This window comes from Eurosta solidaginis, chromosome 4 (assembly GCF_040869045.1).
Source record: "Eurosta solidaginis isolate ZX-2024a chromosome 4, ASM4086904v1, whole genome shotgun sequence".
NCBI lineage: Eukaryota > Metazoa > Arthropoda > Insecta > Diptera > Tephritidae > Eurosta > Eurosta solidaginis.
In genome coordinates this window covers 4,513,124-4,527,596 of record NC_090322.1, presented here as the reverse complement: position 1 = coordinate 4,527,596, position 14,473 = coordinate 4,513,124, and the positions used below count along the sequence as shown (strand labels likewise).

Here is a 14,473-nt window from a genome sequence, read left to right as displayed (position 1 = left end):
GAGAAGTGGGGAAAGACAACTACCTTGAGGCAGACCATTGGTGACTTCTATTTTCTCCTTACCCAAACATAACTTTCTAAGACTCAGGAAATTTGCAATCCACTCTTTGTAGGTTTCTTCAATACCCAATGAATCCAACATGTCGATCAGTTTGCGTACGCTCACACAATTATATGCATTGCTTATGTCTGTGGAACATAAGATAACCTTGAATCCTTGATTTTTGAGAACAGTTGCATGATGGAGGATATAATTGATACAGATGGGAGCAGACATATTTTTCCTGTAGGCAAAAGAGTTGTTAGGCAAAGCCAAATTTACAGATTCGCAGTTGGTGATGCGTTCTTTAATAACTAAATTTATGCATTTTAAGAGAACAGGGATCAGAGCAATTGGTCTAAAATTTCTGAAATCTTCTAAACTTTTGTCCTTTTTTGGGATTGGTACTATTTTAATATTACGCCACCTCTCAGGAATTTGATTGTTTAAAAAGCAATTATTTAAAGCTGACCGTATGGTATTCAGGGAGAGACCAGGAAGAGCTTTAAGCATTTTATATGTGATTTTGTCAACACCACCAGCAGAATTGTTGCTCTTCTTTTTAATAGTATCATGTAGTTCTTCAAATGTGATCTCAAGATCATTGTTATTGTTAATTTGTCTATTAAGGCTCCATTGTGCCTCGTTGCTTGCTACTACGTTTTTAATCAATTCAAGAAATTTTTTGTCGTTGTCATTGGACCACATACCACGTCCATTATGTTTGAAGTCACCTCTTAACGCTTTTACAAATTTCCATGCTTGTTTACTGGAGGGTTCTTCATTTAACAATGCAATTCTATCTTCAAAGTTTTTCCTTTTGGCATTTTTAATTTTCTTTTTCCAGTTTTTCTTGATGTTAATAAGTTCTTCAAAGTTTTCAGGTGATGGGGTGATCCTACATTTGTGGTAAGCAATTCTAAGAAATCTAAAGTTTTTGGATAAGTCATCATTCCACCATGATTTTGGCTGCCTATTATGACTGATAGCATGAGTAGCTGAGTTAATTTCATCATCTATTCTTAGGTGTATCTCATTTATATCTGATTCAAATTCTAAATTTTGGAGATTATTTAGGAGTTTTTTTTGAGAAAGAAATTTACTAGTTAAAGGGATTTCAACATTTACCGACTCTATGATAATCGGAAAATGATGACTGCCACCCAACCTGCAAGGGTCAACTTTCCATTTAAATGATAAGGAAGAGTTTGTAAACGATAGATCCAAAACAGATCCTTCATTTGAATTCAGCTCTCTTTTATATGTGATGGAGCCGTCATTGAGAGGCTTGAGATTGTGATTTTGGATTATTCTCACAAGATTATTCCCTCTGCTTGAATTAAGCCGATCTCCCCATGCCCTTGCTCTGGCGTTAAAATCACCCAACAACAAGACATTGTTGCAGTTTTCTAGAAAAGAAAGAATACGCTCTATTTCATCATTGAAGCTACCAACGGGTAAGTTGGGTGGGAAATATGTTGCGCAAACAGTTAGATTAGGACGGATATTTGTTGTACGTATGATTAATACATCATAGTTGGAAAAAAAGGAGACTTTTTGAAATTTGATATTTTTTTTTAACGCAATGGCTACACCGCCGTAGCCATCATCACGGTTTTTTTCTACAATGTTGAAATTTATGATGTTTCTATGTTGTTGTTCACGTGAAGTAAAAACTTCACTGAAACAAGCTATATCAAAATTATAATTGTTTAGATAAAACTCTATATAGTTACTGTTGGATTTTAAAGATTGACAATTGAATTGGAGCATCTTCATACTGATGCTAAGGGGGGTTGAGGGCTGTTCTCGTTAATAAGCCTGACGTCATCTTCGATCAACGTCATCTGATATTGTTGTTTGATTGCGCTAATACGGTCTTGAATCGACCCTATTTGTGAATTGGAAATGTTGTTGGAAAAAACTTTGAAAAGTTCAGATACAATTTTTTCTAATTCTGAAACTTTGTTTTTAAGATATGCTGGGGAATCCAGCACAGAAGTGGACTGATGACTTTTTCTAACGTATGATGGTGTGTTATTAGGGACAGAACGAGCATCATCCCTAATTGCTCTTTTGGCAACATTGTTATATCTTACCTTACGGATTTTGCTGTTCACTTCTTTAATTCTATCTCTGCTATTATCAGTCTCACTAGGGAGAGCAGGGAAATCATCATCATCACACTGCAAAATACTAAAACGATTATCGTTATTGAAATACGTGTCCAGGACTTCTCTCCTGGAGAGTTTGCGGACTGCCTTAACAAAGTTAATTTCTTTTTCTTTTTCCCAGATACGGCATTTGTTTTTGGCATCTGCCGAATGATCAGCATCACCACAAAGAAGACAGCATTGATTACATTGGGAGTCATTACAGTCTTGTCTACCACATTTTAGACAGCTTTTTCTTGATTTACACGAAAATTGTGTATGTCCAAGTCTTCCACAATTTTTGCATTGCCTTAAGGGCGGGATAAAGAAATCCACCTTTAAGAAAGTGTATTCAAACGTAAGTGATTTTGGAATATCTTTTCCAAGGAAACCAATTTTTATGGACGTAGTGGGTTCGAAGTTGCCATTGTCGTAATTTTTTTTTGAGAAGCGCATTACTGAATTTATGGGAATAGCAGAGATAGCATTTTCTTTAATGTAATTTTCAGAAAATTCTAATGGGATACCCCTAATAACTCCAAAGGACTCAAGAGCAGTACGTGGGATAAAGCATTTTAGTCCCTTTTCCTTAACTTTTTCGTTTAAGACAAAATTGTTTGCAGAAGCCAAATTTTTAAAAGTTATCTTAAAAAGAGTCCTACCTACTAACTGAATTAGCTCAATGTCGTTAACTTTGAAATTTTTAATTAGTTTGTGCAATGCCAAACCATTCTTGATTCTTTCATTTTTTAGTTGATCACATGAGGAAGAATCAACTAAAACGAAAAAAATGCCTTTAAAATTAGCTGGATACAAAATGGTGTTTTCGGCTGTACCTGAAGCCTTGGAAATATTAGGGTCTGTGTTTGTATTGGTACTTGTGAGTGTATGCGAATTTGAAGCGTTGTCATGTCTATTGGTATTTGTATCATTGTAATCAGCCATATTGGCATTGTTATGTTCAGCCATATTGGCGTTGTTTTCAGCCATTTTGTTTGGCGAGCTGGAATTTTCATGTAAAAGTATAGTTGAACAAGCACCTGATGCGTCCATGTCCATGCCTGCACCGTATGCATCAACATTAATATTAGAAACCTTAAAATCGTCACTTTTTATTTTTTTTTGAAGCTCCCGTGTTTAAATTAAAATTCGCATTTTTTAACGCATTCATTATTTTTGTCTCATTTTCACGTTTCATCCTCATGCCTTTGGCAAGGGTGACGTTAGAGAGAATTTCAAATGATGCCTCACTAGCCGTTGGCGTCGTCGACCCAGGAGTCGAGGACGCCATAGCGGCCTTAGTTTTTTTGGCCGCTGCAGGCAGTCTCAAGAGTAACACACACTACTTATATGCAAAAAAAGAAATATCGAACACTAAAAATCAGCAAAATACTCACTCAGACCGTTGAAAGATTTGGTAAAAAAAAGCAGTTGTTGTTAATTTTATTATGAAATCGCAAAATTTATTTAAAACCACCAAAGAAGTTTCGACAAATGGCACTTCTGTTATATGAAATTGTACAAATCAGAAAGATCACCAATTGAAAGAACACGTCCACACACGCTGAGAATTGCCGCGAGAATGGAGGCAGCCTCTTAACAACAGCAAGTTACAAGTGTCAAATCATTTAAAAAAATACCAGCCAGCTGATAAGATAAAAAAGATAAAGGTATGACCTCGTATTAAAAATCCGAAAGTGGAAATTAAAAATTTTATTTCTGCAAAAATGTTTGCAAAAGTATGGATTATAACCTTGAAAGATCCCACTACTGGCGTGCCGATCTATATTTTTCTATAACTTTTGTCTGAAGTAAAATTTTTAATTCTAAAACCCGAGGTTCAATAGGCGTCTTTTGGTTCACTGTCTTATAAAACATCACCGAAATTAATGTCAACCTAAATCACCCAGCCTACATATCCTGTCTTTACCGATATGGATATGGCCCGAAAACCACCACTTGTAATGCGGCGGACAATAGGGTAAATATGGAGTAGCGAAGTATTTTCGTTTACCGAGTTCATTTCATTTCATTTCATTCATTGTTTCATAGAATGAAGGGGTTCAGTGTTTTCACGTATGCAAATGTAAAACTTGGCGAATAAGTTATTTTGTAAAAATAAAAACAGCAACGCAGTTACACATGAGAATTAATTGCTTTATTCGCGCCTGGCTCGTTAATTCATTATTTGGAAGTGACATCGTTGATTTTTTCATGTTATACTATAAATTTTATAGAATAGAGTTAGAAGCTTTTACTATCGAGTCGACGAAATGTTAACAAACCCCAAACTTCTGGCAACCAAACCGGATCACCCACATTTTTTTGGCATACTTTTTATTTGGGTATTGGGCACAAAAATTCAGAACTCTAAACAATTTCGGAGCGCTCATAACTTCTGAGTCCGAAACGATCGTAAAATATGTAGGAAAAACTAGGCTCAGAAATATGATCATAACGGAGTATTTTATGACTCCGTTATAAGTCGTTTGCCAAGAATGTGTATCCAACTTTGAACTAATATTCATACTTGATTATGGAAAAGTTTTGATTTGAACAAAACTTCTACGTTTGTTGTTGTTGTAGCGATAACGTTACTCCCCGAAGGCTTTGGGGAGTGTTATCGATGTGATGGTCCTTTGTCGGATACAGATCCGGTACGCTCCGGTAACCATGAAGGTGCCAGCCATTGGGGTCGCTAGAGCCTCGTCTGTTAGTGAAACAGGATTCACTGCGGATAGGTGAGGCTGACAATTGGGTGTGGAGAAGCTATATATTGCTCTGGCAACCTGAAGGGTTGCGCCACACAGCCTTTTGAATCTGGTGTTTTAGTCGCCTCTTACGACAGGCATACCTACCGCAGGTATATTCTAACCCGGTTGGGGCACCTTCTACGTTTCGTGCTTTCCTGTTGAACATTGACATGGGCTTTCTGACCGTCTCCATTCATTGGATCTCACAAGTGTAAGTACTCGACATTTTTTGGTTGGTTTTGAAAGCAATATTGTATCCTCGGTATGCCTGCATATGGATACTTGCCCCTTTTATTTCAGGTATTTTATCCAAACTATCTGTTTAGACTATTTTGAAGGCTCATAAATGGCTCCGAAAGGTAGAGTCCATTTGGAGTACACTATATGGCGAAAATGTGCTATTTATGATGCCGATATGTGTCATATTCAGGTCACATCTTGTACTGGAATAGGCTCATATCGGACGCCCATCACAAGCAGGGAATATCATTCATATGGGACTCCTAAATGAGCTCCAATTTCGGACTCCGAAAGTTGGTTGGCAAAAAAAAGAAAACCCATCTCGATACATGTTTGAGGACACTATCTCAGGTGAAGTTTGAAAATCGAGCTGTGTTGTTGTTGTTGTTGTGGCGATTAGGTTACTCCCCGAAGGCTTTGGGGAGTGTTATCGATGTGATGGTCCTTTGTCGGAAACAGATCCGATACGCTCCGGTAACACATCACCATTAAGATGATGGCCTGACCATCTCGGGAACGATTTATATGGCCACATTAAACCTTCAGGCCATCCCTCCGTCCCCACCCCCAAGTTCCATGAGGAGCTTGGGGTCGCCAGAGCCTCGTCTGTTAGTGAAACGGGATTCGCCGCTCGAAGGTGAGGTTGACAATTGGGTTGGAGAAGCTATATATTGCGCTACACAACCCCTTGAATCCCAAGCTATCTCTAAATCTAAATCGAGCTATCTCAGAATTCGGTAAAAGTAGTATATTTCAGTTTGTTTGTTTTAATGGTATGTTCAATTTATACTTATTATTAAGAATTCATGAGCTTAACACCGGCTTATAATAATTGAATATTCAATTATTATGTTTTTCTAAGAGAAACTGAAATAGTATATTTCAGCTGAAAATGTATTGAACACACTGTAATATAGGAGAAAATTAGCGGGTTAGAATATACCCGCGGTAGGTATGCCCGCCATAAGAGGCGACTAAAATAGCGGATTCAAGGGGTTTGTGTAGCGCAGCCTTTTCAGGTTGCCAGCGCAATACATAGCTTCTCCAAACCCAATTGTCAACCTCACCTATCCGTGGCGAATCCTGTGTTATTAACAACCGAGGGTCTGACAACCCCGAACTCCTCATGGATCTAGGGGGTGGGAGGGCGGGATGGCCTAGAAGATCGCACGTGGTCATAACAAATCGTTCCCGAGAAGGACGGGCTTAATACCGGAACGTGCATCCGACAAAGGACCATCAACTCGATAACATTCCCCAATGCTTTCGGGGAGTGTCATCGCTACAACAACAGAAAATTAGCTAAGAGATTGATAAAAAATACATTGAGAACAAATGTATTTCAGGCAAAACATACTCATCCAAAGTACCTTGGCGTTTTGGGTAATACTCGTATTTGTCTCATATAATCGAGAAACAAAAGAAGTCGTTTGCTTAGAGGACGTTATGTAAATAATATATTTTACTTAACTATGTATGTAATCAAACATCAGCCCAAATATTTTATATAACTTAAATTTATTCGATCTAAATAATTCAAGTTTTATTTTCTGATCAAGTAAGAATGTAGGCCACCTAAAAACTTGAATTAATAAGAATATATTTTCAGAATATGGGGATGTCTTAAATGAATGTCATAATATGTGAGATAACGGCTAAGAAAGTTTTGAATGCCTGGCAGATCATTGGGGTTATACAGCTTTGTTGAGAGTGGCATTTTTAATAGTACATATAGTGACGATTGCAGCGATTTAGGTACATATTTGCCGCTTTCCCTTTGCATCACTGCCACTTATACCACACGTTTAACTTCAAAGAAGCGCTTCAAATAGTAAACTTGTCCAATAGTCATTAACACAAGTACCAAAGCTTCGAAAGTAGACCACAAGACTACGCGCGAGTTGGTGCTTTCGTTAATAGAGCGATGGATTTTATCACGAACCTGCAGGCAATGTTAATCATTGATTATTTTTCATTGAGACACTAAAATACCATTATATCTTACATGCATATACTCTTGCTCATGCTTCACTCCAGTCAGTGTGTTGGACAGCTGTTGTATCATGTCCTCTAGCTTAGTGTGTCCAACTTCATCCTCACTGGGAGCACCGGCCGCTCGATGTGGGGCATCGCTTACCTCAAGTGAAAACATAACCAGTTTGGGCGTCATACTACTGCGTTCATTGTTAAAGCAAACACGATAAATGCCTGTAGAAGCGGCTGAAAAAGTAAATTTGCCTGAAGATTCCTTCTCACTCTCATGTATAACATTATCATCCGGCCCAGTTATTCGAATGTCAATGTCCAAGAAACCACCTTCAATTACTTCGAATGTTACACCTGCCAAATGGATAAAATGTACATCAATACAATGAAGGTTGCTAAGCAGCATTAACAGAAAATTACCGAATTTTGTGCCACCTTCCACCTTCTCGAAAAAGCATTCTTCATTGTGTGCGTCAACAGTGACTATGAAGGCTTCGCTTACACGCAGCAACTGTAGCATGACCAGCGCACATAGAGCGCTCAAACAATTGTAATTCATTGTAATTTTGCACAAATTACCACAAAATTATCTAAAAACTTTATTATTTGCACAAATGCAACAAATTGAATAAATACCAAAATCAAGCGGCCACGTATGGACCACAACCACACAACCACAATATTTGGAAGAAAAAAACAAAATCAGCTGCCAAGATGACAGCTGGATGGTTGGTAGCACTGCGATATTGTAATGTTACCTTCCAACAGAGTTCTTGTACTTTACATAGGCAAGATAACAGAGCTCTTGTTTTTACATAGGCAATATAACAGAGCTCTTGTATTTTACCAAAGAAATTAAAATTTCAATTTCTTTGATTTTACATAGGAATAAAGTTAAAGTTTCTCGCTGTGTGGCGTGGCAGCACTGCGTTTTCGAACTGTCAAAGGAAAAAATAAATATAAAAATAAAATATAAAAATTCGCGGACGCGCGTTTCTGGCCGATTTAAAGTATAAAAGCGCATTGTTTCTTTGCCACAATCGATTGGATGAGGCTGCAACGGAAGGACGGAGGCTGCAACGGATGTTGGACTGTCGAATCATATTAAAAAAGTCCCAGTCAGCTGATTTCCGGCCGTCATCCGTTACGAGATTCCAGTGGTGAAATGCGATATTGAAGAAATTCGGAAGCAGGTTTCTTTAAGCGCAAAAAATATTAAATTCGGTATGGAAAATATGTCGCATTTGTGATACGGTTTAAATAACTAATACTACCAGTGTTTACCTTGATACGGTTTAGTGAAATTAAAACGGTTTAGTGAAATAAACAGGTGTTTATAGCGTTCCTTTAGAGTATCTGTGTATCGCGTTGCCGGTCTTTGATTGACCAAGTGTTATTTCTTTGAGGCAAAGCCAAAGGCCGCCTGCATGGATAACTTAGCCGGGGTTGAATCGGCTGCGGCTAATCTTTTTTAATCAGAAGGTGCTCTCCGCAGAAATACTGTGCATCGCGTGGCTGGCGTTGAAAGGAGAAGAAAACTATGAGTTCAAAATAGAGCGTGAGTAAAGTTCAATTAAACTAAAATCAGAATAAAATTTTAAACAAGAACTATTCATTAATCGATGTGAAAAAACGGTAAAAATTGTTTCCACAAATATCTAGTTTTGATAGCTGCATTTATGTATTTAATAATTTTGTGTACTGCTAGGCAATGACAAACTTGTTAACTCACACCCAAAACAATACCAACTTGTTCAAAAGATTGCGCGCCCGTGACCCCATTTTCAAGTGAGGCATTGCAATAAAAATCCCTTTGAAGCTTATTTCACACGCAACAACAACCAAAATCAGCTGTTGGTAGACACAAAGATACAACAACAATACAGAGCATAATTAGAGCAACATTTATATCATTCATTTTCACGAAAGGGTGGTGTATAGCAAATGAGGAAAGCTAAACAGCAGGAGGAGGAGCGAACAAACAAGCGGGTGGCTGCTGCGACAGCTGCGCATTTAATATTCTGTGTGGATGTAACAAAACACTGATAACTGGTCTATGACATTTGGATGTGGAGCGTAAGTATTGTTCATCCGGTTAAAACGTTGACTGGAAAGTCTCCACAAAATGGCAAAAACTTGTGCCGAGCATTGTATTTTCCGGTCATGAGTGTGTATGTGTGTGTTTATAGAGGACAAAAGACAACAGCGGATACACTTCGTTTATCCAATATCCAGTGGCTGGCAGTCGTACGTATTCATTCAAGTTTGCTGGTCCTATTAGAAGGCTTAGCAAATCTTAACCCAAAAATAAGGAAATTTAAAAAGATTTTTCCATGAAAAGTGGAGGAAGTACCTAAAACGTTGAGAGAAAATTGTGTGGGTGTGGTTAACACAGCAAGCTTGTAAAAACTGATTTAACAAATTACAAAAAAGCAGATAACGGTATTTAATGTTAGAGATTTGATGTAAAAAAATGTGCAAATTAAAGTATTACAGCGAGTGTAGTGCTTTGTGAAAAACTTGCAAATGGAAGATCTCATACTTAAAAACGCTAGAGTGCAGAGCATTGCGACATACACCGCCACCGAGTTTGTGTTGCATACATTCAGGCGCATAAAATCGTGCGCCTCAAAATCTATCACGCTGCATCGTTATCTACTCTACAGTCTACAGTAACACAGGTGTGTGCCGCTGGAAAATCCTTATTAACTGCCTACATATATTACAACAACGAAGCACAATTTACACAGGAACAACAATCACATATAGGAGTGAACTGTATTAAGCGAAATAAATAACTGTGTATAAAATTGATTGCAATCGTTGATTTAACGAGCACATATGTATATATGCAGCAGATGTTGCTGATACAAAAGAAAACAAGAATTACATATGTGCATAGAAATCCTTTATTCGTCACGTTGCGTGACCAGTGAAATATGGATGTGAAAGCAGCAAAATGTTTAAATGAACGTGATTTCGCGTGAATTTATAGGTAGAAACGAATTAAAAAATAGCAACTCCTTTAACCAACACGAGAAAAAATCAAGCAAGGTGTGTGAAAAATGAACAGCTAAAGTTGTACGAGATAAGCGTAGCATTTACTGAGAAAAAAGTTAGGTTAAGTGATGTGAATGCACCAGCAAGTGCTACAAAGGCAACGAATAGAGTCAAAGAAATCAAATACAAATGTATATTGCCAAACAAAAGCAAATCCAATCAAGTTAAATCAACATATGATCTAAAAATTTAAAGAGTGTGAAAAGTGGCACAAGAACACAATGATGTACGCTGTTTTCGAGAAAATGTAGACAATACGCAAACATATATTTTGTACGCTTTACACAACAGCATCCGGTGTGGCCGACCTTTTTCGCCCATCCTTCATTTAATTTTACTCACCTGCTGCTGCCGAGAGCAGTATTTGCAGTGCAATGGGAGCAATGCCATTAAAACGCATGAATAGGCAAAAACAAAAAGCTTGTAGATTGTGTATTGAAAAATAGGTAGAGTACAAAAAATAAAACAAAAAATTGATAATCGCAAATCGACTAAGAAAGCGCAATTTGCAAGAGTGCAAGTGTTTTTTCTACGTTCTTAGTGCTTGTGGGCAGCTGTGAATAACAACGGAATAAATGTAAAAAAATTACTGTAGAGTCAGTGAAAAAGAACTCATTAATATGCGCTACAGCTGATGTTAAAAAAGAAAGTAAGTAAATGAGTGAAAGGATATTGAGTAGGAGGATTTATGCCGAATATCTACACAATCAGTTTTGCGACAATGCTTCGCTCTGTCTTAACTTTTCGTTTCGCTTTACATTTCAAATATTTTCTGAAAGAAGATATAAGCACGCCCATGCATTCAACTCACTTCCGAAGCGTCAAAGCGAAGAAAGCGCGAAGCCATTACATTTTTATCTTATGCGCGGTTGAGTGGAAACGCGAAGAAACGCAAAAAAAGTATTTATGTCTTTACTGTCAATTATATACCCTTTACAAAGTGCTAAATGTTTGTCAAATGACATATTGTAAGCCAATCAAGAGCGACAAACTTAAAAAAAATGCTGTACAAAATAAGTTTAAAACAAAGGGCCTCTTCCCTATGCGCTAAAGTAATAATTCATTTTTTTTTCATAGTCTTTTGTTGACGTACACCTAAATTTGTGCGCAGGAAAATTCTATTATTAGTGATTGGACTGAAAAGAAACCTGGAAGTATACATAGAAAATTAAAAAAAAAAAATACTTGGCGCGATATATGTACCTCCGAAGAGATTTGGGCATTTTGCCTACAAATTGGCGGGTACGGGGTCTACATTTTTTATGTCGACTCCGAGCTGCATCTGCAAAGTAGATGAATTTCCACTGAGAATCTTCACATGGGAGAAATACAGACGTAGTGTTTGCCAAATCACTTCGAGGGGTGAACCTGCTTAAAAAACTCTTCTAACACTGTGCGACAAAATCAACTTTTTTTCTGGGTATTGGACTAAAACCACTTTTTTGTAGAGATCGAGGTTTAAGTATACAAAGTATTCTCTCCGTTTTTCGAAGTTAGCCTCCAAAAAGAGATATCGACTTTCGAAGTTCGAAATTCTACATTTCGAAATTTTCTTTTTGTTTTGCTAACGCGTTCAGCAAATAAAAAAGTAAAAATTTGGTCGTGGTCGTGAATTCAGCGATTCAAATAAAAGAAAAAGGTGGACCACGACCACATTTTTACTTTTTAATTTGCTGAATGCGTTAACAAAAAAAAAAATTAAATAAAATTTCGAAATGTAGAATTTCGAACTTCGAAAGCCGATATCTATTTTTTGGGGGCTAACTTCGAAAAACGTAGATAGTACTTTGTCTACTTAAGCCTCAATCTCTACAAAAAAGTGGGTTTGGACCAATACCCAGCCGGCTGTTGTACAGTGTAATTGAAAGCACCCTTTTCTATATTTTCTTTTTTTCTTTTGATTTTAGTTTATCATTTCGCGTCTTATTGGTTGCAACTTGCAAGGCTGTCATTATTTACGTTTCTGCTAAACAGCACATTGTTAGCTGTCAAAATATTACCTTGCCCAATGAGCTGCGGAAAGTTGTAAAGGGTATACGAAAATAACCAAATTCGGGCGAATTATCAAAATTTGCTATTGCACAGACAAATTGCAGGCTTAAAAAATTAGAGCAAAGAAAACAATTGCCAAACCAAAATTAAATAAAAATTAATGGTGTGTTTGTTAATACTTTGCCGGTCTTGAAGTAAAACTTAAAATTTTGTGCTAACATATTGAATACGAGTGCTCGTACGAGAAAAAGTTGGTAAATGTTATAATGTTGAACACAGTCACTGACAGGTTTGTGTCAGTTACGTGGACTCATGCACATGCCGCAAGGTACACTATCTAGTTCGTATTTCGTGCATATACACTGTATGCAAACAATTAAACATTTGAAAGTTCAAACTTAATTTAATACGAAAGAAAGCAGACAGTAAAGCCAGTGCCTACGCACTTCATGACAAACCTGCTTAGCAGTTATGCGAGCATCTGTTGCCGGCCTAATTTAAATGACGAAAATCGGAGACACTTCAGACTATAAATTCAGGTAAGTTTAAATAAGAATTGCAAATGACAGTGTTAACGTAGAATCCTGGATTTTTGTATGCCTACTTTACACGTCACCTCATTATCAACTTATGTGCCAAAGAATTGTCTGGCTCCAGTGTATTGTTTTTTGTGAACTTTATACAAAATATCACCGGATTAGTACATATGCTGATATCCGCGGTCACGTGAATACCCCAATAGTGTACATATTTTCAGTATAATTCCTTAATTTTAAGTGTAGGTCTAAGTAATCTCGTATAGCACAACATCTAAAAGTGTGTTAAAGTGTAAGCAATCCCTTGAAATGATAGGTAGAAGTATACATCTTTATTGAGCCCCGAGCACATGGGAATAGATGGAAATTATGGATGAGCTAGCTAAAATGGGCGCATCCCTCGAAGTTTGTAGCGTATACGTTTCAGCAGGACGAGATTAAAATGACCAATCGAGCAGGAAAAGAAAACGCGGGGCGTTAATGAAGATCTTATAACCTTAGATTAAAGGCTTGGTAGTGCAGTAAATAATTGCCTATGTGTTGGTACCATTTTGCGTTTGTCATATCCTTTTGACAATCCCTATGCCAATGAAATTAAAAAAATAAAATCAGCTGATGAGATGAGCCAACCATATAATTGAGCCATGGCTTTGAGTATAGCGGTAGTAAAAAACGCTGATGAACGAGTTCGTACCGTCTTGACGGCCGTAACATTTATTGCCCTGCCGCTATATTACGTTACGGTGAACTTGACCGTCTTCTTAGTTTCCACATAATTACTTTTACATTGCAAAATTTTTGAATACGTACTCTACCGCTATGGAACAATCGCTATATAGCGGCACCTCTTTTGAGGGAACCAAGCCTTAACAAGGTTACTCTTACATATTGTAACGAATTTTGGAAAATTCTGATTATTTTGCAGCTTATGTTAACGTTCGAATCTCTGAACTGTCGAATAAATAACTCAAATATTCAGTTTAGCGAAACGTTCCTTTATTTTGACTACTTTGGAAGTAGTATTTCACAATTACAATTATCGCGTACTTCACTAATAGCGTGTTTAAAACAAACTGCTTGATTATCGCTTGCACGGTGCTGCTTTTATACTCTCAGTTAGCCTCGTCCACATATTTCTCCTAAGGTCTAGTCTTTTCACCATCTGGAATAATTATGTATCATACTTGATTATTTAGCTGTATACATGTATATCGCCACAATATGATCAAATAAGAGAACTGTATGCTCATGATGGGTATTATGACCGGAAATCGCCTGGCGTCGTATGATTTTAAATGGGACCTCGTCATAGCAGGGGTAGGAAGTGCGGGTTAGAGAAAAAAGCGATATAGCACTTTGTGTGCTCGTGTCCTTGTGCGCTCGTTAGGCTAAAACTCCAGCTATTAAGAGTGGCAAAGCTATCAAATCTAGAAACAGCAGGTAGAATAGGTCCTAGAAAGCTTCTAGTATTTGTCAAGAATACGGAGCTATTTTATGCCATAGGTCCCGGTTTTTGATTTGGTTTTTGGTTTGGTCGTTCAGCAAATTTCTGGTAACACTATGGATTTATTTAGTCTATGAGAGCTCCTCACGCATAGGTCAGTTCAACGTAGCCTAGTTTAGTCTTGCTTAGCTTATGCTTGGAAATTATTTCGTTCTCATCTCTCGCTAACCGCCTAGGTGATTTTTGTTGCGTAACAAGTCACACCAGCTA

At 37.4% G+C, this 14,473-nt stretch overlaps 2 protein-coding genes across 2 annotated transcripts in view; one reads left to right on the top strand and one right to left on the bottom strand.

Moving 5' to 3' along the window:
• Window positions 1-6,684: 6,684 nt before the first annotated feature.
• CHOp24 (transmembrane p24 trafficking protein CHOp24) lies at window positions 6,685-7,897 on the bottom strand. The gene is made up of 3 exons (XM_067778547.1): window positions 7,592-7,897; window positions 7,191-7,525; window positions 6,685-7,127 (listed from the first exon to the last, which is right to left on the bottom strand). The coding sequence occupies exons 1-3, from the start codon at window positions 7,728-7,730 to the stop codon at window positions 6,978-6,980; spliced, it is 624 nt and encodes a 207-aa protein (XP_067634648.1). The 5' UTR covers window positions 7,731-7,897; the 3' UTR covers window positions 6,685-6,977.
• A 2,434-nt stretch (window positions 7,898-10,331) lies between these two features.
• LOC137248786 (uncharacterized) overlaps window positions 10,332-14,473 on the top strand; it is a 219,732-nt gene continuing 215,590 nt past the window's right edge. Inside the window, exons 1-2 of the mRNA XM_067779689.1 lie at window positions 10,332-10,880; window positions 12,317-12,762. The gene's annotated coding sequence lies outside the window, so the exon portion shown is untranslated. The remainder of the gene's footprint in view (window positions 10,881-12,316; window positions 12,763-14,473) is intronic.